Source organism: Macrobrachium nipponense, chromosome 21, assembly GCF_015104395.2.
Source record: "Macrobrachium nipponense isolate FS-2020 chromosome 21, ASM1510439v2, whole genome shotgun sequence".
Classification (NCBI taxonomy): Eukaryota; Metazoa; Arthropoda; class Malacostraca; order Decapoda; family Palaemonidae; genus Macrobrachium; species Macrobrachium nipponense.
Window position 1 is genome coordinate 10,301,187 of NC_087212.1, and position 27,631 is coordinate 10,328,817.

General features: G+C 42.2%; 1 protein-coding gene across 1 annotated transcript; it reads right to left on the reverse strand.

The window, feature by feature from the left end:
* Window positions 1–286: 286 nt before the first annotated feature.
* LOC135197778 (probable thiopurine S-methyltransferase) lies at window positions 287–26,492 on the reverse strand. The gene is made up of 5 exons (XM_064224878.1): window positions 25,996–26,492; window positions 21,215–21,338; window positions 20,061–20,188; window positions 19,576–19,709; window positions 287–3,262 (listed from the first exon to the last, which is right to left on the reverse strand). Exons 1-5 carry the CDS (start codon window positions 26,244–26,246, stop codon window positions 3,141–3,143), a joined length of 759 nt encoding a protein of 252 aa, XP_064080948.1. The 5' UTR covers window positions 26,247–26,492; the 3' UTR covers window positions 287–3,140.
* Between the last annotated feature and the right edge of the window lie 1,139 nt (window positions 26,493–27,631).

Below are 27,631 nucleotides of genomic sequence, written 5' to 3' on the forward strand. Positions count from 1 at the left end.
ACCAAAGGATTACAAGTAAGGTTTTTATAACTTTTTATTAGTTTAAGACATATTTCCAAGCGTCGTTCCGGCTTACGACGATTTTCGGCTTACGACGCATCTCAAGAACGGAACCCCCGTCGTAACCCGGGGACTGCCTGTATAAGACATAGTAATTACATCTTCCAAATGGAATATATAACAATATGGCATTAGTGTTGTAATAATATTGAACAGACCTGCACCTTAGGCTAACAATGTTGGTTACGTGCCCGCAAGCAAACTTGAGAAAATAATTACCACTGCATTATATATTTCCAATTTATTTCATAAATAAAATATTTTTGTTGCTACAAATAAAGTAGTATATATTGGTGTTATAACTATATCTTATTTTCCAAAGTAAAGAATATTGACAATGTATCCTAGGAAATTGACAGCATATCCTGGACCAAGGCTAATAAACTTAGCCATTTAATTTTACATGAGGATATAATAATCACTGCATTATAGAATGTTCATACTTTTAGACAGAACATAAGTTGGAAATTACATTAAAATGACATTTATCGTTGTTATATAATTATTCATTCGTTAAGAGTAACGTCAACTAACAACAAAAGCATGATGAGATCTATCTATAATAGATTCGGCATATGATAGTATTTGCTAAAACCTTACGCTATACAAGTTACAGTAATGAAACCATTAAAACCCGCTCTTTTCAAAATTCAGTCACTGTAGCTATAAAATAAACTGATCATACACACACATAAATCATCTTTCATGTACAATGATTTCAGTGAACTGCAAAACAAAAATTCATCGCTGAAAAGTAACTACTAAATGGCAGTACTATACGAATTTATGAATATATTACACATAATCTTAAGAAAATATACCATCAACACCAGCAAAATGAGAATACTCATTACCACCACGAAAAATAAATGTGGATTCTATTGATCGCAAGATTAATGATAGACACATATCCGACAAAATTGTTAACAAAACTCATAAATGAGCAATTAAGCACAAAATCAAAGATAGAAAGGAATACAATAGCACCTCAACCTAAAAGACACTTTGGGAATTTGGCCTTTCTGATAAGTAACAAAGTACACTAAGTAATAAAGACCCAGTATCACAGCCTCCACCTGAATATTTCCTTGATATCTTACGACTAACAGCAATTCCACAAAGTTCCTACCCAAAACTAACTTGTAATTTACACTTAGAATTGAATTTTAGATACACCGTATCTAAAAATGTATTGAAATATTCCTCCATTTCTTGGGGCAGGTGCTTAATCCATCTTTCCCTCTGCCAGTCAAGGGAAAATCACCTTTTGTGATGGCTAGGTCAGTGACTTCTGTGGGGCAGTCTGACTAACCAAACAACAGGTATAAAATCCTCACCACTCTTAGGGCTTGGAAGCTAGTGATGAAACAGCTACTGTGACACCACAGTTTCATCTTCACCTGATTTTTCAAGTATCCTAACCTGATTTTTTACGTAATTTTACGTAACATTTCCATTACTGGAATGTTGCCAGTCAAAATTATACATGGGACTGGTATCTACGGTAGCCATATTCATATAACAACCTTCTATGAACCTCCTAGATGGTGGAAGTGCACTGTTGGTTATCAAGCTGGCAGTAAAAGACTGGAGACAGCTTTTAAACCTTACATTCAAAGGGTGTTACTGGCACTCCTAAACTCAATTTATTTAGAGCCAATCCTGATAATTTTGTTTACACCTACTCCATATACAGCCTTAGTAGTTAATATCATATGATAAATAATTTCCTGGCCTATTTCTGCTAAAGGTTACAATACTACCAATCACTGGGTTTTTGCTCCTAGCCCTGCTCACAAGTACTTCTAAAGTTTCTATTTCACTGAGTTTACAGTTCATTTGGGACATTTGTTCAGAAAATTATCTTTATAAAAAAAAAAGGATCTTTATATATACTCGTTTCCCACTACTAATTACGTCTGTACTATGATGATTTGCAAAAATTTGGCTGTAAGGCCCAGTACTGGAACACTTTCATTCACTCAGTGGTTAAGACAGTGAAAAGAGGGAGTTGGAGTGGTTGGACAGCAACCTAAAAGATAGGAATCAGGAATGGAGGTGAAGTAAATGTTATAAAGTGGGTGCAGCTACAGGCTAGAGGAATGCTGCAGTCAGTTTTAGTGATGCCTACAGTGCATAATTTGAGATGCACGACAGCACTACCCCCCAACAGGGACTAATGTACACAGAAGTTATCTTTGTTTTAAAGTGAAATAAAAAATTTAATAATATATCAATCAGGCGATTTATAATTCTTTAGAATGTTTTGCATATGATGTATTAGACTTTAACACAGAAATTTTGAAATCATAGTAACAATCTATCTGAACATTGAAATATTTTCAGTCCCATTAAAGCTACTTTAATAGCAAATAAACAGTTGTAATTCTTAGGAAAATTTTTACCCGAGTAAGATAGTTTCATACTCAAAATAATATATACATTGAGGATTTTATTAGCTATCTATAGAAAATAAAGTACATAAAACTAGAGTAAAATTAAGGGTATTTAGTAGAGTTCAATGATGGCATATAACAAGCACAAGAATAACAAATATATCATTCAATTACAAAAATACCTCTCATACTAACTTAGTATAAACAGTTGCAAATTACTTACCCTGCAGGAAAGAACTATGCATTTTAAGTCACACCACATAAGTAAGGTGTGCACTCCACTACCATACCTGGACATAAAACTAGTATTCTACATGTTTATCATACTACTTTCTTGAGAACTCTTTGGGTTATTACTAGTATTTAGTTCCGAAATATTAGCAGTTTCCCTCTTGAAATGTATCCGTCGAACTTAACTACGTACAAGTACATTTTTATATTTGTACAAAAGAAAGATTAGAATCACATGAAAAAGAAATATCCATCACTATTATATCATAGACTAAAAAGTTTGAATTAAAATATTAACTACAGCTTTGAGACAACAACCAAACTACCTCCAACATCTATTTTTTTTTTTTTTTAAGCTTATTCAAGTCTTGAGGGTTGAACAATATTTCAAACCTAATAACATACCAAATAAATGCTTAAACTTTAAAAAATCTGCTCAACTTCAATTACTCCTTAATGTTTTGGTGTCATAAGCACCACAACTTCATCCATTGCATCCAGTTCCCAAGTGTTACGAACTTTTTCATCTTGTGAACGATCTATTGACTCTACGACTTTAATCTCGCATACATCACCTGTCAAGAAATAGGAGAATACATATTAAGGTTGTGGTTATTAACAACAGAGATTAAACTAATTTCATAAACAGTAATTATAATTCTAAAAAACTTCACATAATATTTACGTACAATGAAAAAGTAATAGTATTTCAAAACATTTAATTCTAAAAAAACTTCACATAATATTTACAATGAAAAAGTAATAGTATTTCAAAACATCTAACGCCAAATTTTTGCTCTTCCATATACAAGGCATCCCCGAGTTATGGCGGCAACGACTTACGGAGCATTTTCAAATGCAATTATCAAGAATAGGTATCTAGTTAAAAGCACCATAACCACCGTTAACACAAGAATAGTTAATTAAGTTACAATGTCGCTAACACTGTTAAGGTGCTTATAATCAATAAACACCAACTTGCGGCAGAAATCGACTTACAGCATGATGCAGGAATGGAACCCACACTATAAGTCGGGGACTGCCTGTATCTGGCTAGGAGAACAATAAAAAGACAAAATCTCAAAAGCCAAATTATGTTGTTCTACTGTTTTATCACAAACTTCAGTTCTAATCATTAAACAAAGATGACTGACCTGTGGCGTGGCCATGTGATTTGCAGCCTAAATTATAATTATTAAATAGATTAACTAACAAGACAGCACCATATTACAGTATTAGATTAACAGGGCTTACCAAATGGGAGAGTTGAAAAGAGATACGCAAAACTAAAGTTGAAGTTTAGACAGCTAAAATGACAAATTTTTATAAATAATTTGTATTTTTCATAGCTAACAAACCTGACGTCTTAACAACAGGATAATCTTGACACTAACCACACTGTAATTGGTAATCCTCGTAGGGATTTGTAGCATAGTTTCAAGTTTTTAGACATCACCACCATGTGAGCTCAGAATTTTTTATTCAGTGATGTACGTGGTTAAAATGATATTGTTATTTTACAATAAAGTTTTGTACATACTTACCTGGCAGACATATACGATTGATGGCCCGCCCAGCCTCCCCTCAGGAGACAGGTATAAGAGAGAAAAAATCTGGCAAGAAAGGTATGTTGGTTCTTACACCTGCTTCCCAGCGGCGGGTAAGGTAGATCACCTGACCTACCTGTCGCGTTAGCCGCGAGTTTTGAATTCTGTCGTGACGTCAGAGACGTAAGCTAAGTATATGTCTGCCAGGTAAGTATGTACAAAACTTTATTGTAAAATAACAATATCATTTTTGTACATGAACTTTCCTGTCAGACATATACTTAGCTGATTGACACCCTTGGTGGAGGGTACAAGACAGAAAATAACAAAGAAAAGGTAAACAACACCTGTTGTAGGATAAAAATAACCTTGGTTCTTACCTGTTTAGGCTGAAGACTTCATAGATACTGTCTATTAGTCTGCATAGCCATAAGAGCTACAGCGAGGGCGTGACCTACAGCTGAAAAGACTCTTTGGGTCTACTAACGGGACTTGATATCCGCTTACTTAGTAGAATCCAAGTCGGATCATGTCAATGGGGGTTCGCCCTCTTCTATGACAGAACCTGTCCACTACCAACGCAGGGAGCTTCAAACCAAATCCGATCACCTAACCAAACTAAAGTTATTAGTATACGAAACGAAAAAGATGCCTACCTGCATCATTTTTCATACAACCATATGAACTCAATTAACAAAAACAAGGGAAAAAACTACTAAGGATATGTTCCAGCTCCCTGCCCCAGCACCGAATCCGCCGATACGTACGGGCCTAACGCGAAAGCACTCGTCATACGTAATACTGACGTCTTTTAGGTAGTGGTTGGCGAATACTGAATTACATCTCCAGAATGTAGTTTGCATCAGATTCTGAAGAGACATATTCTTCTTAAAGGCCAAGGAAGTGGCAATTGCTCCTCACTTCATGAGCTTGACTTTTAGGAGCTTGAAATGTTCTTCATTACAAGATCTATGTGCTTCTTTCACAACACTTCTAATGAAGAAAGACAGCGCATTTTTCGACATGGTCTGCTGGGGTCCTTTACAGAGCACCATAGTCTGTCCTCAATGCCCTTAAGGGTTTTCTTCTTCTGAAGGTAGTATTTTAAACTCCTAACAGGGCAAAGAGTTCTTTCAGGTTCATTTCCCCTACTAGGGCAGATAAACCACGAACCTCAAAGTTCCTTGGCCAAGGATTTGAGGGGTTCTCATTTTTTGCTAAAAAACGAAGGAAGGAAGGAACAAACCACGGAATCTCCTTTGAAACCTACCCTTCCTTCTAGGGCATGAATCTCACTAACCCTTTTAGCGGATGCTAAAAGCCATGAGAAGAGAGCTTTCCTCGTGAGATCTTTGAAGGAGGCTAAATGTGGTGGTTTCAAACCTAGCGGACCTCAGGAAACGAAGAACCACATCCAGATTCCAACTTGGAACTTCATTCGAAGTTTTCTTGGAAGATTCAAAAGATCTTTAATAGATCATGAAGATCTTTGTTATTCGAAAGATCTAAATTCCTATGTCTGAACACCGCAGCCAGCATGCTTCGGTATCCTTTGATAGTAGATACTGCCAAACCGCATTTTTCTCTGAGGAAAACTAGGAAATCTGCTATCTGAGTCACAGAGGTACTGGAAGAGGAAAACTTCTGGTTCCTGCACCACCGGCGAAAGACGTCCCACTTCGACTGGTAGACTTTAAGGGTCGAAGGTCTTCTAGCTGAGGCGATAGCCTTAGCAGCTTTTGTCGAAAACCCCTTCGCTCTGACAAGACTTTTGACAGTCGAAAGCCAGTCAGATTGAGAGCGGGGAGGTTTCTGTGATACCTGTCGAAGTGGGTTGTTTGAGCAAATCTTGTCTTTGTGGAAGTGCTCTTGGAAAGTCCACCAACCATTCCAGTACCTCTGTGAACCAATCTTGGGCGGGCCAGAACGGAGCTACTAGCGTCATTCTTGTCATCTCCGAGATAGCAAATTTCTTGAGGGCGTCCCAGTACTTTGAAGGGGGGAAATGCGTGGAGACGTCTAGACCTGTCCAATCTAGGAGAAACGCATCCACTGATACTGCTCCTGGGTCTGAGATCGGGGAGCAGTAAAGTTCGATTCTTGCGTTCTTTGCTGTTGCAAAGAGATCGATGTGAGGTCTGCCCCATCTTCTCCACAGGTCTTGGCATACCTCTGAGTGAGGGTCCACTCGGAAGGCAGGAGTTGATTCTTCCTGCTTCAGGAGATCGGCCCTGACGTTCCTTTCTCCCTGTACGAATCTGTGAGAAGATGATCTTCCTTGTTTGAGACCACAGCAGAAGATCCCTTGCTGTTTCGTACAGGGAGAAGGAGTGCGTCCCCCCCTGTTTTTTGATGTACGCCAAGGCTGTTGTGTGTCCCGAATTGACCTGCACTACTGCATTTCGGACGTGGGGCTCGAAGGCTTCAATGCCATCCAGACTGCCATCAACTCTTTCTTGTTGATGTGCCAGGGACACCTGATCCCCCTTCCAGGTGCCTGACACTTCTCTTGTCCCGAGCGTCGCTCCCCAACCTGCTTCCGATGCGTCGGAAAACAACACATGGTTGGGGTTCGGCATGTAAAGAGACATTCCTTCCACAAAACGAAGTGGGTTGTTCCACCACCGAAGGTCCTCTCTTGATTCCCCTTGAGATCTTGAAGGAGAACTCCAGATCTAGGGAGAGACGCCATCCAGTTCTGGTATAGGAAGAACTGTAGAGGCCTGAGATGCAACCTTCCTAGAGAAACGAATTGGCTCCAACGAGGAGAGTGGGTCCACCAGCAGACTCATCCACTCCCTCGCTGTGCATGCATCTTTCTCTAGGAAGGTCGTTATTTTCTCGTAGCAAGGAGCTATCCTCTCTGGCGACGGAAAAGCCCGAAAAGCCAGAGAAGCTATCCGAATCCCCAGATAGATCCGCTCTTGACTGGGGATTAATTGAGACTTCTGGAAGTTCCCCAGAAGTCCCAGAGAACTTGCCAATGTAAGGGTCTTTTGAAGGTCCTCCAGACATCTTTCTTGAGACTGCTCTGATTTAGCCAGTCGTCGAGATAAAGCGACACCCTCACTCCCTCCAAATGTAGCCACTGCGCCACGTTTTTCATTAACCCCGTGAAAACTTGGGGTGCAGTCGATAGGCCGAAGCACAAGGCCTTGAATTGGAAGATGTTTCCTCCCATCATGAATCGTGATACTTCCGTGAAGAAGGATGTATCGGCACATGAAGTAAACGCGTCCTGAAGGTCTAGAGACACCATCCAGTCCCCTGGACGAAGAGCCGCTAACACTGAGGAAGTTGTCTCCATGGCGAACTTCCTTCTTTTCCACAAAGACGTTCAGGGCGCTTACATCCAACACCTCGGTCTCCATCCTCCTGAGTTCTCGGAACTAGGAATAGTCTGTTGTAAAAGCCCGCAGAGCGGGGATCTTTCAACTAGTTCTATAGCCTCCTTCTCTAGCATGAGATCTACTGCTAGAGAAAGGGCTTGATTCATGATGGGGTCCTTGTACTTGGCTACCAAACTCCCTCGGAGTTGTCGTCAATGGTGGTCTTGACGAGAAGGGAATGAGGTATCCTTTGCTGACAATCGATAGGACCAATTGTCTGCCCCTTTGTCGGGGCCCAGACTTCGGCAAATTTCAGTAGTCTGGCACCCACTGATGTCTGGAGTCCTTGATCGCTATTTCTTCCCTCTGACTGACTTAGAGAAGGTTTTACCTCTCTTAAAGGTCTAGTCCCTCTGGTTGCAGAACCTCTGACAGCGGGTCCTCCTCGAAAGGGCTCCTGTCTCAGAGGAGTCTCTTTCTTGGCCTTGGGTTGGAAGACAGAGCGAGGTTTCCCTGGCCGCCTGGGCTAACATGTCCTGAGTAGCCTTAGCTGAAAGGGCATCCGAGACATCTGAATAATCTTCTTGGGGAACAGAAGAGAAGAGAGTTGAGCATACATAAGCGAGGCCCTTTGCGCATGTGACACTGCCTTCGTGAGAAACGAACAGTAGACAGACCGTCTTAATCACTCCAGCTCCAAACAGTGAGGAGACTTCACTCGATCCGTCTCTCACTGCTTTATCCATGCAAGTGAGGACGCAGTTAAGATCTTCAGGAGACAGAGAATCTGGGGTCTGGGTCTTATTAGCCAGAACACCTAAAGACCAATCAAGGAAGTTGAAAACTTCCAGGACTCGGAACATTCCCTTCAGTAGGTGGTCAAGTTCGTTCATTCCCCACGTAGTCTTGGCGGACAAGAGGGCGGAACGACGAGCAGAATCCACCAATGAAGAGAAGTCCGAGTCCGCAGACGAACGGGAGAGTGAGGCCTAAAGGTTCTCCCGATTCGTACCAGAATCCCCAATCTGCCAGTCAGTTTAGACGGGGGGAAAGAAAAAACCGTCTTCCCTTCTCTTCCTTAGAAAGGAGCCATTCCCCAAAACCTCTAAGCGCCTTCTTCATGGAAACAGTAGGTTTCATCCTTACACAAGACGAAACCTTCGACGTCTTCGAAGTGGAGAATAACGAAAGAGGAGAAGGAGGAGCCACAGGAGAAAGGATATCTCCAAACTCTTGCAGGAGTAACTCTGTCAGCCTCTTATAGGAGGAAACAGAGGAGTCTTTTGGTCCTTCTTCTTCTGAGGGGTCCTGTTCTTCCTGAGCTGAAGAGCCCTCATGATCTTAGAGGCGCGACTATCCTTAAAAGAGTCTCAAGAGGAAGTAAGACGTATACGTCTTGGAGACAATGCTTCAGAAATGTGTCTACTTGGAACATCCTTCTTGTCTAGAGGCGTGCGTTTCCCAGATTCTTGGAGCCTAACAGGAGTAAGTCGGCTGTCAGGCGCAGAGCGCCTGTTTGAAGAACTTCTATCAGGCTCTTGGCGCCTATCCAAAGGAGAGCGGCTACCAGGCGAACAGCGCCTGCCATACGAGAAGCGCCTACCAGGCTCTTGGCGCCTGAACCGAGGCGAGAGGATCTCTGGCGACGAGCGCCTACTAGGTGAGCGCCTACAGGGGAGAAGCGCCTGCTAGGCTCTCGGCGCCTGACTCGAGGAGAGGAAAGTCAGGAGAAGAGCGCCTGCCAGGAGAAACGCGCCTAACAAGCACTTGACGCCTGTCCAGCGAAGGGCGCCTGTCCGATTTAGGGCGCTTTGTCAACCGGAGAGTGGAGGCGAGACGAGGAGCGGCTACGAGGCGAGTAGCGCCTACTAGGCTCTTGGCGCCTGTCAAGGGGAGCGATCCTGTCTCGAGAAGAGCGTCTGTAGGGTGAAGATCTCCTACGCGCAGTTTGCTCCTTGTCCGAAGGAGAAACCTGTCTGTCAGGCGAATGGCGCTTGGACGCAGAAGTGATCTTGTCCGAAGCAGAAAGTCTCCTGCGAGAATCCGAACGCACAGGTGAGCGCGCCGCTTCCGTCGAATAGCGAGAGTCAGGAGAGGGGAGCCTGGACTTCTTTACAGGAAGCGAGACGTCCTTCCTATGACGAGAAGACACGCAAAGAGAGCCAGCCAGAGCCGAAATCTGCGCCTGAAGGTTAGCCAACACCCTTGCAGGAGAATTCACAAACTCGTGAACAGGTGACGAGGCTCGATCTCCGCTCGGGGAACGATACTCCTGAGATCTCTTATGCTTCTTCGCTTCCACCTCAGGCTCTTCCGCAAAAACTTCAGGGCTGGAGGGCGGGAACGCAGGGAGCGTTCCAGGCTCTCTCGAAGGGCGCGAGGCTTCCGAAGAGCTCCATCCTCGTTTAGGAGAAGGCGAAGGCGAAGACGAGAAGCATTGGCGCAATATTTCTCTTTTGGAGCGATCCAAGGTAGCCTGGGAACGATCAACAGGAGCTACCGAGGGACGCCTGACCGTTGGGGATGCTCCCCTAACCTTCCTGCGGCTTTCGACTTTCCTCCTCCACTGGGACTGGGAGTCTGGAAGAGGTCTAGGCCTGGAAGCATTAGGGAGCGCATCAGACGCACCCTCCACTGCACTGGGTTCACTGCACAAATCACTATTGGAATCACTCTTACCTTCTAACTGTTTGATTTTCCTCTCCATACTGCGAATGGTGGCTTTCATGGAGGCCACTTCCGAAGGCGCATCTTCGGCTTCGGTGCAGGGAGCAGGAGCTGAAACTGACAAAGGAGCTACCTCTAAAATGATATTGTTATAATACAATAAAGTTTCATACATACTTACTGGCAGATATATACATAGCAAAGACTCCGTCGTCCCGACAGAAATTGAAATTTCGCGCCACTCGGTACAGGTAGGTCAGGTGATCTACCGGGCCTGCCCTGGGGCGGCCAGGACTAGGAACCATTCCCGTTTTCTACTCATATATTTTCTCTTCCACCTGTCTCCTTGCGGGGAGGCTGGGTGGGCCCTAATCGTATATATCTGCCAGGTAAGTATGTATGAAACTTTATTGTATTATAACAATATCATTTTCATACAATCAACTTACCTGTCAGATATATACATAGCTGATTGGCACCCTTCGGTGGAGGGTAAGAGACAGCTACTAGAATAGACAGGTAAACACATCTGTTGTAGGTATAAATTAAAAACCTTGGTTCCTACCTGATAGGTGGTAGACTTCGTGGGTGTTTTCCCCGTAGTCTGCATCACCTACAAGAAAACTTTAGCGAGATATGTGATCTATGGCCAAGAATTCTTGTGGGTCTGCCGAAGGGGTCTTATAACCCCTTACTCGGCAGAGCCTGAAAGGACTTTGTCAATGGGTGCTGATCCACTTACATGACAACACACCTTATTTACGGAGCACACAACCAATCCCGACCACCTGATCCTAACCACCATGTTAGTATTAAAAATTGCTCAGAGTTATCCCCAACTCTTCGCAACAACCGTAACTCAAACCACAATGCACAAGCACACAATAATTTCAAAAAAAAATTTTATCTATTACAAGATATCACAAGAGTTCCTTACTGAACTGAAGTGACTGGCGCTTGTGCGGCAACTGCACTTGTTCAGCAGAAAGTCTAGAACATATCTATTAGGACTTAATTTAAGTAAAAACAAAAAATAAAAAAAAAAAAAAAAAATTTTAAGGATTGTTGTAAGGATCCTGTACCCAGGATATGGATTGTGCCCGCAGACACAAAAGGACCTAATTGAAAAACATTTTTCATAGGTCACACGCACGTCCTTCAAATAGTGAGCCGCAAACACAGAATTACATTCCAATATGTCGTTCCAAGATATTCTTCAGCGACATATTTCTCTGAAAAGAGAGAGACGTCGCCACTGCTCTCACTTCATGAGCTCTTACTCTCAGGAGTTTTTAAAGAATCGTCCGTGCAAGCCTTATGAGCGTCCACAATTACGTTCCTGACAAAAAAGGCTAATGCATTCTTAGACATAGGTCTTTGATGGATCCTTCACTGAGCACCACAGGCCTTGTCTAGAACCTCCCAACTGTTTCCTTTTTCTTTAAGTAAAACTTTAATGCCCTTACTGGGCAAAGAGACCTCTCCGGTTTCCCTGCCGACGAGACCCGATAATCCTTTTACTTCGAAGTTTCTCGGCCAGGGGTTCGAAGGATTTTCATTCTTCGCCAAGAATAATTCCTTGAAGGAACAGATGGCTGAATCTATATTGAACCCGACTTTGTCACTAAGGGCGGGGTGCAGTTCGCTAACCCTTTTTTGGTTTTTGCCGTTGCCAGTGACAAAGGAATAACATTTTCTCGTTATATCACGAAACGAGGCCAAATGTAGGGGTTCAAATCTCTCTGAAGCTAAGAACTTCAGCACTATGTCTAGATTCCCAGTTAGGGGGAGAAGTCATTCTAGACTTCTTGGTCTCAAACGACCTAATCAGATCATGCAGATCCTTAGTGTTTCCCAAATCTAGGCCTCTATTCCTAAGACGGCCGATAGCATACTTCTATAGCCCTTTATCGTGGCTACGGAGAGCTGCGATTCTTCCCTCAGAAATAACAGAAAATCAGCTATTTCTGTTACAGAGGTACTGGAGGAGGACAACTTCTTTGACTTACACCACCTTCTAAAAACTTCCACTTGGATGGTAAACCCGGATAGTGGAAGTTCTCCGGGCTCTAGCGATCGAGCTTGCTGCTTTACTAGAAAAGCCTCTCGCTCTGACAAGTCTTTCGATAGTCGAAAGGCAGTCAGAGCGAGAGCGGGGAGGTTTTGATGAAACCTCTCGAAGTGTGGCTGTCTGAGAAGATCCCTCCTTTGTGGAAGGGATCTGGGGAAGTCTACTATCCACTCCAGTTACCTCTGGAAACCATTCTTGAGCTGGCCAAAAAGGGGCTATCAGGTCATTCTTGTCCCCTTTGAAGTTACAAACTTCCTGAGTACTTGCCCAGAATTCTTGAATGGGGGAAATGCGTAAACGTCTACCTGAGACCAATCTAGTAGGAAGGCGTCTACTGCTAGAGCTCTGGGATCTTCTACTACTGAACAGAAGACTTCCAGTCTCCTCGAGAGGAACGTGGCAAAGAGGTCGACATGAGGAGTTCCCCAAAGAGACCAGAGCTTGAGGCAAACTTCTGAGTGGAGGGTCCACTCGGTATGAAGGACCTGGTTCCTCCTGCTCAGCCTGTCCGCTCGTACGTTCCTTACTCCCTGAACGAACCTCGTCAAGAGAGAGATGTTCCTTTGGGATGTCCACAACAGCAGTTCTCTCGTGAGTTCGTAAAGGGCATACGAGTGAGTACCTCCTTGCTTCCGAATGTATGCCAGAGCGGTTGTATTGTCCGCATTCACTTGTACTATTTTGTTGCATACTAACGGTTCGAAGCTCTTTAGAGCTAGGTGTACAGCTAGCAGTTCTTTGCAGTTTATGTGCCAGGACACTTGAAGAGCATTCCAAGTGCCTGGACACTTCTCTCTTTCCCAAAGTTGCTCCCAACCTTTTTTCCGACGCGTCGGAAAACAATACAAGGTTTGGGAGGGCTCTGTATTTCCAGGGAAGTACCTCTGTTTTCCCTCAGTGGGGAGTAACCACCATTCTAGATGTCTTTTATCAGATCCGGAATGGGAAAGAAGTCCGAGAGGAGTCCTGTCTTCATGTTCCACGAACTTCTGAGGAAGAACTGAAGAGGACGGAGATGAAGTCTTCCTAGCTGAAAGAACTGCTCGAGCGAGGAAAGGGTCCCTAACAGGCTCAACCATTCCCTCGCCGAAGTCCGTTCCTTTCTTAGGAAGAGAGAGACTTTTTCTAAACCTCTCGCTAGTCTCTCTTGAGAAGGAAATACTCGAAAACCCCGAGAATCCATCCGAATCCCCAGATAGACCAAGTTCTGGCTGGGGATCAGTTGGGACTTCTCGAGGTTCACGAGTAATCCTAAAGTCTTTATTAGGTTTAGTGTCACAGTCAGTCCTCCAAACACTGTTCCTCTGACTTTGCTCTGATAAGCCAGTCGTCTAGGTATAGAGATATACTGATTCCTTTCAGATGAAGCCATCTCGCCACATTTTTCAAAAGGTTCGTGAAACTGAGGCGCCGTCGACAGGCCGAAGCACAAGGCTCTGAATTGGAAGATCCTTCCCCCCGTCATGAAACGGAGGTACTTCTTCGACGAAGGATGGATCGGGACGTGAAAATAGGCGTCCTGGAGATCCAGAGACACCATCCAATCCCCTTGGCGAAGAGCCGCCAGGACTGAAGCAGAGGTTTCCATGGGAGAAACTTCTGTTTTTGAACAAACTTGTTCAGAGCGCTGACATCCAGAACTGGTCTCCAGCCCCCCGAGGCTTTCGCAACCAAGAAAAGACGATTGTAAAACCCCGGGGAGCTTTGATCCAGCACAAGTTCTATAGCTCTTTTGTCCCACATCTGATCCACCATTTGTTGAAGAGTATCCTTCAACACAGGGTCCTTGTAATTGGCGGACAATTCCCTCGGAGTTGACGTCAGGGGAGGATTGTCCAGGAAAGGAATGAGATATCCCTTCTGAAGAACCGACATCGACCAAGGGTCTGTGTCGATGCGAGTCCAGGCCTCCGCAAATCCCGGAGCCTGGCACCTACTGGTGTTTGGAGGAGCGCCACTTCACTTTCCCTTTTAAAGGGGCGGAACGAGGCTCGACCTCTTTTCTCGGTCGTTTTCCTTTTAGCGGTAACTCTAGTGGGAGGGCCACCTCGAAAGGGACCGAACAGGAGTAGACGCCACTTTCTTTTCTCCACCATCACTGGTCTCTTCTTCCTGGACGATTGCAGGAGAAGATCCTGAGTCGCTTTCTCCGTCAGAGATCGGGAAATATCCTTCACCAACTGTGACGGGAAAAGAAAATCAGATTCTTAGGGGCGAATAACAAAGCTGCTCTTTGTGAATGTGACACTGCTTTCGTCAAGAAAGCGCTAAACACAGATCTCTTCTTCAAGAGACCTGCTCCAAATAAGGAAGAAACTTCCCCTGAGCCGTCTTGCACCGCCATTGTCAATACATGACAAAATTGCCAGCAGTACATCCGGTTCTAGCCCTTCAGGGGCATGAGCCTTCTTGGACATCACCCCAAGGGACCAATCTAGGAAGTTAAAGACTTCTAGAATGTGAAACAGTCCCTTGAGGAGATGATCCAACTCTGAAAGTCCCCAAGTAATCTTAGCCGTGTGAAGGCTATGTCTCCTGGATGCGTCTACCAGACTGGAAAAGTCAGCTTCAGCTGAAGCTGGGAGAGTGAGACCCATATTCTCCCACCCCAGTCTGGTACCAATCCCTCTCTTGCCCATAAGTCTAGGGGGAGCATGCAAAGACTGTCCTTACTAGCTCTTTCTTAGTTAGCATCCAGTTATCCAGCGATTGCAGAGCTCTCTTCATAGAAATCGTCGGTCTCATCTTCAAGAAAGCCGACGATTTCGGAGTCTTCGAGCATGAAAACAGTGAACGAGGCGAAGGAGGAGCGGCAGGGATCAATGCATCTCCGTATTCCTGGAGAAGGAGAGCTGTCAAAACTTTGTAGTTCGACAGTCCTTCTTATTACCGTGAGATCGGTCCTCTGATTCCTCTTCCATAATCGGATCAGTAGGAGAGGCCACTTCCCGTTCCGGGTCTTCTTGTCCAAACAACTCTCTCTACTGGAGACAAACTCCTAATAGGAGAGGGGCTAAGAGAGTGTAAAGAGCTCCTATGCTTGACTGGCTCTTCGTACTTGGCTGGCTCCTCGCGCTTGGCTGGCGCCTCGCGCCTGGCTGGCGCCTCGCGCCTGGCTGGCGCCTCGCGCCTGGCTGGCGCCTCGCGCCTGGCTGGCGCCTCGCGCTTGGCTGGCGTCTCGCGCCTGGCTGACTCCTCGCGCTTGGCTGGCGCCTCGCGCCTGGCAGGATCCTCGGCGCTTGGCTGGCGTTTCGCGCCTGACTGATTCTTCGCGCTTGACTGGCGCCTCGCGCCTGACTAGTGCCTCAACGCCTCTCCAAAGTCTCTCGCGCCTGACTGACGCCTCGTAACTTGTTGAAGTCTCGCGTCTTCCTGATGTCACATCCATTGCGTGACAGATGCTTGTCTGGAGCCTCACGCTTGGATGAATGCTTCACGCCTGGTTGTTACCTCGCGCGGCTGAAGCTGCTGATCTGGCAGACGTATCCCATCTGGGAGAATCCTCTCGTCTGTAATGCGTTTCTCGCTTGTCTGACTCTCTCTTAGAGGACGCTTCTCGTCTGTAGGACGCCTCGCGCTTGGCTGGCGCGACGCGCTTGCCTGGCGAATCAAAATCTTCCCACGAGTCTCTATCTGAGTTCTCAAAAGACTCACGTCTCACAGGAGCCTCACTCCTGGTGGGAGAAGGAAGACGAGTCTTCTTGACCGGCAGTCTGACGTCTTTCTTACGAGGAGGATCCTTCGAAAGGACTCCTACTAAGGCGGAAAGCTGTTCCTGCACCGCCAAAATGATCCTCTTGGACGCTTCTCCTGCGTCTTCTTGAACGGGAGAGGGAGAACCTCGAAGGCGTGTTGCCCCCATCATGGGACGGAAACACCCTCTTCGCCTTCTGATAGAAAGAGGCGCTTCTTCCGAAAAAGCGTTCTGGGCTTGAATCCAAACCAGGATCTCTCCAGTGCCTTTTCAGGGGCCTGGACAAGTCCGAATCCTTCCACCCTCGTTTAGGAGAGGAGAAGCGGACGAAGAGAAGCACTCTCTGAGGACGCTTTTTCGATAGCGGTCCTGAGCAGGCTGTCTATATACAGCACCTGCTGAAGGGACGCCTGCACCGGGGGGAATTCTCCACAACCTCCGTACGGCTTTCGACTTTCTTCTCCTCTGGGGGCTTGGGAGCTTGGAAGAGGTCTAGGCCTGGGAGCGTCGCAAGAGACGGTCAGACGCCCCTCCACAACACTGGGGACACTCACTTCACTAAAATCACTTTCACAGTCCTTACCTTCCATGGTAGCCATTTTGGATCTCATCCTGTGAAGAGTAGCCTTCAGTTCAGCAATTTCCGATGCCGAATCTGAAGTACGGCCAGTGAGGGTCCTGAAACAGAATCATAATTAAGAGAAGAGTTAGAATTATCCAAAGGCTCAATAGGCCTTGTACTACTACCCGCCATCTTAGATGCAGCCCTTCTGACTCTATCCCTTTCTAACTTCTTCAAGTAAGAAGTTAGAGTCTTCCATTCCTCAACATTCAACCTCTCACACTCATGGACAGGTGTTAGAAAATAGAAACAATCAAAACCCCTACATTTGCGACATACAGTGTGAGGATCAAACCGAAGCTTTCGGTATCCTCACCTTGCAGCCTACATTCACACACATTCTCACACAAACACTGAATCAGACATTCGGAAGAAAAAATTCAAAAGCAAGTCCAAATCCAGTCCACAGTAGCGAATGCCAAAACAACGATCCAGGTACGTCACCAAAAGTCCACAAAAAGATGATCAATTGCTTAGAAAAGCGAATTCCAGTCAAGAGGAGGCAGCAACGATGTTGATACCACCGGCGACAGAAAATATATGAGTAGAAAACGGGAATGGTTCCTAGTCCTGCCGCCCAGGGCAGGCCGGTAGATCACCTGACCCTACCTGTAGCGAGTGGCGCGAAATTTGAATTTCTGTCGGGGACGACGGAGTCTTAGCTATGTATATATCTGACAGGTAAGTTGATTGTATGAAAATAGGATTATCTATATCCAACTCGCTAATACGAGATCTACTACTGCTCCTGGAAGAAGCTTTCCTAACTTTATCCTTTTCAAGCTTCCTCAAGTAGGAAGACAAAGACTTCCATTCATCCTCATTCAGCTTTTCACATTCATTACAAGGATTATTAAAGGTGCATTCATTCCCTCTACACTTCAAACATACCGTGTGAGGGTCTACCGCAGCTTTCGGTAGCCTCACCTTACACTCAGTCATACAACAAACTCTAAACATAGCAGTTTTCTTAGTATCAACATCAGACATCATGAATCCAAGAAAAATCCAAAGAAAAGTCCAATAACTGTCCACAAATCGCGAATGCCAGGCCAAAAGATCGGGTACTTCACCAAAAGTCCGTAGAAACAATCCAGGGCGAAAACGAGAAAAGAATCCAACTGTCAAGAGGTACTGACAACAGGTGTGGTCGACACCGACGACAGAAAAAATCTGGCAAGAAAGGTATGTTGGTTCTTACACCCAATTCCCAGCGGCGGGTAAGGTAGATCACCTGACCTACCTGTCGCGTTAGCCGCGAGTTTTGAATTCTGTCGTGACGTCAGAGACGTAAGCTAAGTATATGTCTGACAGGAAAGTTCATGTACAAAACTACTTAGTATATCAAAATGTACGTGGTTAAACTACTTAGTATATCAAAATGAGTACAAAGGAGCTTACATTATTATAATAAATAGTTTACACTGTTCTTACATCAGTATGTTTCACACTGTTCAAACTAAGTATAAAAGGCTTAAGTAAAATTATTTTATGTATGGAAACTTATAATTCTAAATTTCTAATGCTTCCTTGAGGGTTGGACGATCATTAGCATGGCAATCTATATGCAGAAAAAAGCTGCTGCAAGATTTAGATGTCTGAAATGGAGCAATGCCATGTCTGGCTCAAGATAAATTCACATTTGGAATGCTAATTTCTACATTATGTACTACCTGTGTTTCAAGTACAAAAGAGAAGCTTGTGAACTGATGACTCAACTCAGGCCTTTCAAATGATTCAGTCTTCTACAAATATCTAGCACAAGAAGATAAACAAACTCATTCCAATGGTACCCTGACTTACTGACGATGTGTACACTGGTACCTCAACAACCAGATAGGGGCTCCGACAAACCGTTAAGTAATGGAATCTGTTACGATAGCCGAAGACCCGCAGCCTGTTCACTAACTTTTTCTTTTACATGAATGAAGTGTCTTGAGTAATTCAACCATAAAGTTGGGCTATATATTAAGTACAGGCAGTCCCCGGGTTACGACAGGGGTTCCGTTCTTGAGACGCGTTGTAACCCGAAAATCGTCGTAAGCCGGAACATCACCAAAAATCCTAAGAAAAGCTTACTTTTAATGCTTTGGGTACATTAAAAATGATGTAAACTGCATTCTTATTGCATTTTGCATCAAAAAACCTTCCAATATTGATTATTTTGCATTTTTGGTGTCATATTTCTTCTGCCAGATGAGCATTGTAGGCGTCGTAACCCTGGAAATAATTTCTGATGAATATAATTGAAAAGCACCTTAACCTCGGAACGTTGTAAGCCGAACCCGTCGTAACCTGGGGACTGCCTGTAATAATTTATGCATACTGTAGACAAACTATGTTGATGTGAATTTTTACCTTATACTGTTGTTTTTAACTCAGATTTTGTTTTTATTAATATCAGCTTAGTTTCCCTTACCATGTGTACTATTTTGAATCAGAGTGTTTAAGCAAATGTATATACCATTCAGAATTTTAAAGTAATGAGAATGACAAAAATTAAAAATTACTACAATGAAACAGTTCAGACCCTCTGATGAACTATTAAGACTCATCAGCCATATGGGTGGGTTTTCCTGTTATCCACTCAGCTCATGGCCAAAGGCTTCCAGAAAAACAGGGATCTTATTCAATAACGTACCTAAGGTAGCACAAAACTTTTTGAAAGGAATTTAGACATTTATTCTTATGTTCTTCAAGTGAACGGCGAGATGGGGATACTTCTGAGACTTATGAGTACAAATAACAGTCTCTCAGCAAACATTTACATGTATCAATGTAACTTAAAACAATATCTAAAGATTAGGAAAGGCATAAGTTCAAAACTATTGTTCTTTGCACAGTTCACAGGCTTCAAATGTTATGTGTAATGAGAACTCCTACAGAAAACGTTTATGTCTTAAACGAATGAGGACAACATTCAAAAGCAATTTCATTCTATTGTATTAATTTACTTACCATAAAGCTCCTGGAGCAATTCTGTTGGTATATTCCTAGGAGGCCCTGAAAACTTGTCAGTCGGAGTGTACTGGACAATGCTTGCCAAATAACGAAAATCAGGTGCCAGAACTGACTTCATCAACTTTGCATAACTGTAAAAATTGAACTACTGTACATAGTTTTATTTTTACATATTACAGTTTCGAGATACAGTGTATCCATTATAAATACAGCATGCTTTTTTCATGGCCCTAGGATTAGAATGGATTCTTAAAATATAAATTTGTCTCCTTAACAGTATTAACAATGATGCAGCCACATGGGATCACCCTTTCAATCACATACACCATTGATTTTTACTTTCATGTGGTTAACATAATTTTTCCTGAAACCAAGTAAAGTTGTGTAAAGGAAAGGAAACCAGTAACCACAACTAGGGATTAAGGTGAGAAGAGACAACAATTGCACATAACTGTATATTCAAAATGGACTTGAATACTCACTTATCTCTATCCTCCTCATAAATTGCCACAAGAGATCCTCTGTCCCAGATGGCATCAAACTTTCCCAAAATAGCTGCATTAAGTTTGAATAAATCACAGCAATACATCAGGAGTCTGCCATCTTTAGACTGAAAAAAGAATTCCATACCACTCAATATGTTTGCAAAGAACACAAAAAATTCATGCACATCCCTCTAATATTTCATAAAATCAGCCAAAGATAAAATTGCACTGGAACCCTATGACTGTTATAGCATTTAACAATTGTGGATACTATACTGTTCTTTACCTTCAGGAACTGGGTCACATGGAATAGTTAATGACATACTCAATGAAGACAAGCATAACTACTTTGAAGATGAGAAAAGACTATTTCAATACGCTGCCTTTTTCTCAATGAAGGTTGCCATAAGGCTAAGTTTGATATCAATTTCTTAACTTATTCAGCGAAATCCATTATTCATTCAATATATGGCAATAGTTTTCCTGACCTGTCAAGATCCTTATGTTTGTATTGTTAAATATGAAAAAGTAGGGGGTCAACATTTGCACTAAAGATCCAACAGCTCACGTTCATGGTCTTTAGTCTATCCTAGACACTGCGATCTTTTGTCTAACATACAGAGAAGCAGTATTTGTGCTGCACTTGCACTACTTGGATCTTCAGGTCCACCTAAAGTTAACTGCCTCTTTGTCAACAGCTGAGTGAGCAAAATTCCCACACTGTTTTTCTTCATTTCATCCCTTTCAAATCAATCTTCCCTTTAAAGGATCATTAACTGAATTCTACACTTTAACAGGTAACTAAATTTTCACTATTCCATCTCCTGTATACTTCCAGCTTCTCATTTTCAGTCGAAAGCTATCATTGGATTTTCTAAAAAAAAATGCTTCTTTTGCAGTTAGCAATAGTTCCCCTTGCCTTTTAAATTTAGTATTTGGGGTATTTTGTTATCTGAAGCCATCATTAGGTAAGAGGAGACTAGACAGACAACTGTTCTGAAGTTAGTTACCATTCACATAAACTTTTACACTTTATGCAGCTTAAATGAAAGAACACTTTGTAGAAAAAAATTGCAAAAAACTTCTGAGCACTAACATAAAATACTAAGAGTTTCTACCATAATATTATTATAATAATATCTAGCACTAACCTTATAAAGCTTTCCATCTGGAAACTCCTCAACAACATAGGGAATTTCATGTTCAGAGAAAAAGTCTGCTATTGGCATTTCAATTCCTTCAATACCAACAACAGTATGCCCTCCATCATAAAACCTGTAAGAAAAAATTCCATAAATAAAGAATTGCCATAAAGAAGAAAATTCCATCAATTCAGAATTTACAGACATGACAGTTCTTTCAGGAATTAATGATGAAATATGAAAAGTCACTATCAACTGTTTTTATCATTAACATTTAATCAGGCATCTGACCACAAAGATTTAGTAGTCTGTTTATAACAAGGCACCTAACCACAAAAACTTAGTCTATTTATAACAAAGAAAAAAATTACAAAAGATTAATCAAATTAGATTTCAAACTGGGTTAAAACATCAAGCCATTTGGTAACTGATACTCCTCTAATAAGTTACTAAAACAATGTCCAAGAACTTACAGAAGACTTTGAAAACAAAAATGGGTTTTGATGATGATGGAGAAAATTCCAAAACAGTCGTCACCCTTTCTGGTACCGAGTTCTGTGTTGGGGAGGACTTAAAAGTTTCATATTATCAAATATGTACGAAGGTAAGCATCATTTTCTAAATAAATTGTTATCTTCTGAAGGCATACCATTCCTAAGTCCTTGGACAACTGGTGGTAATTGCTGCTTCCAGCAGATGCTCTATTTACACTGGGGTTCCCAAAACTGTTATACACAGTTACAAAAGTGCATAACACAAAATGCTGTTGTGAAAACATGCAATTCGAGTATCTGACCAGTCATTAAAGTACCATAGTATTTTAGCATAAGTGCCCATCACTGGATAAAAAGCCTGATTGCAAGACTATGAATTTAGGCTTTATTTTACTCTAAACCATTACTCGAGGTTGGAGTTTTTGTTGTATATTTAGTATGAAAGTCATACTAATCTGTCGCAAATTCACTACATATTACTGAAATTTTTTCTGATGAATGTTGTTACCTATTTATAATTTTTCTAACTCGTTTGCTTACATTAACAGTGTCACAGGAGTGGGACTCCTGATCAGATTTCATTTGTCTAAGTGCACTGTAGGTAAGGATGAATTACGTACCTGGAATCTTCGGTTATTCTTACCCAGAACTGTGGCTACATAAGAAAATGATGAAACATGATTGTTGTTTTATAAGTTTCACAAATTACTGTATAAGATTTAAAACCCTGTGATGCTTAAAAAACCCAACTTCAATTTGGAGTCAGGGTGACTTTGGTTCTGTAGTGTGGTTCTTAATTCCTGAATTTTTTTGGCTGAATCACTTAATTCCATGCAGAATATTTTCCTCCTCACAAAGATGCTCTTTTGCTTTTGGAACATTGTATTTTATCCAATTCTATGGCAATGTCCCAATAGCAATTCTTCTTTGAATTATAGTAGTACACAGGAGAGAGCAACACCCATGCAAAGACAAGGAAATAATAGCAAAATAATTTCTAGGTTGGTGTTTTCGAAGGGGCCTTCTTGGAAGGTTCTCACCTTTTATCATGTTAATTAATTTTATTTGCGAACCATTGGTGACCCCTCCACAGTATGACAACCAGCAGCCTTCAACACCTGGGGAGGATTAGGGAGGATCTTGACCTGTCTGAAAATGTCAATCCTACTGACAGTTATGGTTCACATTAAGGTAAATTTTTGAAATGTTTTCGAAATAAGATCATGCACTTGGGTAAGAACCTGGTGCCCTGGGTTCAGTTAGGTGTGGCTGGTTATGTCACAACCTTATCAATCTGTGATACCCTAGGTTATATTAGATCGTTGGGCTAGGGCTAAGTAAGGATCTGGTGTCCTACATTTGGTTTGGTGAGGGGGTCCATGGGGAGCAAACCCCCTTGGCTAGCTAAGGACATGGCCCAATAAGTTAGGTAGCAAGTCTAGGTTAAAGTAAGAACCCACGTCCAAAGTCACATCAGGTAGAAAGATCTATTAGGGGCAAAGTCCCCCTTGGCTTGGTGAGAAAATGACCCTCCTAGGTTTGGATAGGTAGGGGTTAAGGATCCGGCATCCTAGGTTAGGCTCCGACATGAGGTGGGTCCTACCATAGGATAGGGGGAACAACCGACTGGACTAGCGGATCCAGTTTCCACCGCGTGTGGATCCACCCTCTGAAAAAGTACTTTAACACGTCCTGACACCGGAGATGGGCACCAGTCAAGACTTGTTGGTGGTGAGAGCAAGAGCTCGAGACCTCTACTTTCCTTTTAAAGTAAGTATTTTCTCCAAAGTTAGAAATTAAGGTCATATTTTAAGATTGAACAGAGGTTAATGAAAGTCTGGCCCTATGCAGTGCACACATACCTCCATGACGCTTTCAAAATTTTTACTTACAACTCCAAATATTTAGAAGATTGATGCCATCTCGATATTTGCAGAGTCGCTTGTGTCAACAAACTTCCCATTTCCTGTGCTAAATCCGCACACCACTTGTACCCATAAACGCTGCGGCACTTTCTTCACAACAATCGAAAACAATGACACCAACCACGGTTTATCCAAGGAAACTACGATTTTTTGGTATAAGAAGAAGTGTGCACTAGATCATTATTCAAATAAATAGTTAAACATCAATATTTTACATATTCATGATTGTTAATTTGAAAATATTAGTTGTTGAAAAAGTAACTAGATTCCTGACTCAAATATCAACAGTTTTGCTGTGAACAGTAGCTAAGGCGTTCTTTGCACTCTTCTATTGTTTATCAGTGTTGCCAATTGGTATGTGTTTGCCCTCCAAATTGGGTATAAGACTTACACAAAACCGGGGATATAAGGGAAATTAGCGTATCCTATTTGTAGTATATATACATATGAGAGCAATTTTATCATTATTGCATTACTATGACAACTAGAATTCATGGAAACATTTAGTAGTAAATGCATCAGCGTATTGTGTGAAGCTCCACTAATTTGGCAACAATGACATTTTGCCATTCCTAGCATGCAAACATTAAAGGTTACATTTATTTCTGGCATCCAGTTATTAAAAAAAAAAGTAAAAATACTAATATAGACTTAAATCAATGAAAAGTGCTAGCAAAAGAAAAACAAACAATCAAAATTTTTGTCATAATCCACTAATCCGGCGTCTGCTCCGCAATGGTTTTCAGCAGCCAGACGTACGACAAGGTTAGAAACATTGGATTGTATCTAATTCAAAAATACGTATCTATAATTTTTTGTGGTTAATTTGGTTGCAAAAAAGGGATAATAGACATGAATTAAAATAAACATTTTGAAGCAACATAAAGTAACGGTAAACCAAATAATAGTAAAGTAAACAATTAAGGGGATAGCTTTGGACCTCATAAACTTGTGTGCTACCCACAACTGTGTTAGTGGAGTGAGCACTTAGGAACCAGGAACAGCAACATTGTTCAAGTGCAATTTGGAGTGAATTAAGACCAAAACATGTATAATTACAATTGAATAAGCACTGTGGAGTTTCAGTTGTGATGGCAGTAAGGATAAAACCACCAATTACTAGGTAAAAATGAATTTCAGTTCAAACCATGACCCCGGGAATAAGAAGTTTCGTACTTTCACTAATAAAGGCAACAAAATGTTGTTTTATTGTGCAGATTACAACTACAATAAACGTTACATATATACACTAACACTGTTCAACTGAGTGCTGGGAAGGCTGGGAAAGATGTTGGATCCTTTGTGGTTACAAACAGCACCTCAGGTGGTTGACGCCAAATTGGATTTCAAAACTGCCTTGAAACCATATTTTACGAAGACCTCACATGCTTATTTTAGTTCTTATGGAGCTTTCATATATCACATTATGTTGACGAAACTTCAATCTTTTGAATGGTATGCTTAAAGATGTAATTGTATTCTTGTTTCACCAATTAAATATCGGGTGAATAAGGCTGATCCACACGATGACGATGGATCCACTGCGGTGTTTCCCCCTACAGTTCTAAAGTAAATTACAGTAGGCTAGCTAGACCATGAAAAAGGGGGTAGATCTTGGGTACTTATCTGCGGCGGCCTAGACTAAGGCAGTTGCGGTTTTTCTATGAAGTTTTACCTACTGAACAAGAATTCTAAGTAATATTTATTCGGACGACTGTAATTAACCCCCCCCGGGGCCAGTACTAAACACGGCGAAATACATTTGACGCCCCAATCCCTATTGGATGTCGTATCCGCGGTTACGTTCCTTGCCATCCATGCGGACTGCTTCTGTAGAAATAGGGTAAAAAACCACATGGTACAAGGGTGGACCATGTACGATCAATGTGTACACCCCAAGAAAAGTACATTATAACGCGTCCTGACACCAGAGTAGAGGTCTTTAGCTCCGTTTCTCACCAACAAGTCGCGTCTGATGCCCATCTCCGATGTCAGGACGCGTTATAATGTCCTTTTTTTTGGAGTTGTACACATTGATCGTACATGGTCCACCCTTGTACCATGCGGTTTTTTACCCTACCAAAAAGGGTTGAATTCTCAATTAGGTACTACCTAGGCTAGGTAGCAACTAAAATACAGTAGAACAAGTCAATCTCCAAGGAAATACCAGACGCGACACTAGGTATTGCTGAGATTAACCGAAACAAATGTCAGAAAGAGGGGTAAAGAAATTAGCTAGGTTAGGGTATAACAGTGCAAACAGACATTTCCTTTATGGGTAGGTACCCACCTAAATAAAAAAGAAAACAAACGTCGAATCTTGACGTAAAGTACATTAAGCAAAACCAGAACAAATGAAAAACCCTCTCACCATTTGAGATCTAGCGTTTTTCCACAAAGGGGCACTAAGACACGACGACTCGGTTCCGGAAGCAATAAATCTCCGTGATTAAGCAAGACACAGTTGACGTCCTGTAGGTGCCATCCGGTTTTGTTCTCCTCCCATCTGCTGTTCCATTGATCGAGCCTGCTCTCCATTGGTTTTGCTCCGGAACCGGTTGCAGTCACTGTCAGCTTCACCCGATCTATTACCCGTAACACGAACTGTCGAAATCTAATCATGTATTACTGCGATAGTGGCGCTATTTATTCCCTGTACTTTGGACTTGAATCCAGGACCAAGAGTAGTTATAGTAGTAGTAGTAGACGGATAAAATTTAGAAACGGCTCCTTTGCTCGCTCTATTCCTCCTTTGCTTGTGTTTGTTTCAGTGTATCGTCTCTAATGCCATATGTTTTTTATAAATTAATTCCTGATTTTATTTCTCTTTTTCGATATCACGCTGCAGATAGAAGGGTGTTAGCTATCAATTCCTCTCTCTATTTTCCTGATATGGCTGCCACACAGGTTCAGGTGCGGGGTTGGCTTTGTAACGGCCCCTCAGTTATGCGTGGAGTGTTATTTTCTTTTTGTTTTTTATTTTTAGTTTTAGACACTTACTTCATAATCCTTCCTTTATGTTCGTTTACATTTTATCCATTCAATTTCAATGGATAAATGTTTTTTCTGCTATTTCATTTGCCTTCTCTTCGAAGGGTTGTTGTAATTCAACCAGAGCCTTTAGTTCAGTTTTTCTACTTCATATATTCCCTAAAAAGAAAAAAATGAGAGAGAGAGAGAAATACTGACACATCTTCATGTATGTCTATTCTTTATAGTTCTAGTTTACTGGGTCTTGCTTTGAAAAAAAAAAATAACTGATATATGCTGTTTAATTCCTCTTTCCACAACATTATCCCACTGTCTTAGTTCTGAATTTTTTTCTTTGTGTTTTCCTTTTTTCATATTCAGGTTTATTAAAGGTTTCCGAATTAGCTGTGAATTCTGCATTTATCCCACACATTTTCTTTACAACTGTATTGTTTTAGAACAAGGTGATTCAGCGAATTGGGTACAGTCCGTTTTGGGTTTAGAGTGACAAGGGAGGTGACCCACATCAGTCAGCGGGATCTTTATGAATCGGTAGTTTGAGATCCATTTTGTCCTCAATCATGTTTTCCAAGGACAGGTCTTCGGTGTTCTAAATTATTTTATAGCAAAGGTGGAGCAGTATTAGAGCGGCAGCCCGGACCTTTGAGATACAACGAACGAGATACCGACTGTAACCCCTACCGGTATTTAGGAGTAGACTTGAAACTGTGAAACTGACCGTCTGCCGAAAATATATGGGTGGCTTATTAACAAGTACCACTAATTGCTCGTTAGATTTTGGGTCTAGATCCAATATATGAGATACCAGATGAAACTAATATATAATATATCTGCAGACTCTACTGATTATAGAATGACCAGTGACAGACATTTTAGTGGGTGGGTTCCCCCTGACAGACGCACTGAAAAGGGGGGGTTAATTGGATCTAGATCCAACTTAGGAGATACCGAGTAAAATTTACACTACAATAGCACTGCACATCCTAGAATACTGTGGTGGTAATGACAGACATTTT

What these genes read in the sequence shown, in the direction of transcription:
- LOC135197778 (XM_064224878.1), bottom strand. Translation starts at nt 26,246, where the DNA reads ATGATTAGATTTCGACAGTTCGTGTTACGGGTAATAGATCGGGTGAAG. An exon ending in AAAACGCTAGATCTCAAATG is followed by an intron (nt 21,339 to 25,995) that starts GTGAGAGGGTTT and finishes TTTTTCTTACAG; the next exon opens with GTTTTATGATGGAGGGCATA. An exon ending in TATGAGGAGGATAGAGATAA is followed by an intron (nt 19,710 to 20,060) that starts GTGAGTATTCAA and finishes CAATTTTTACAG; the next exon opens with TTATGCAAAGTTGATGAAGT.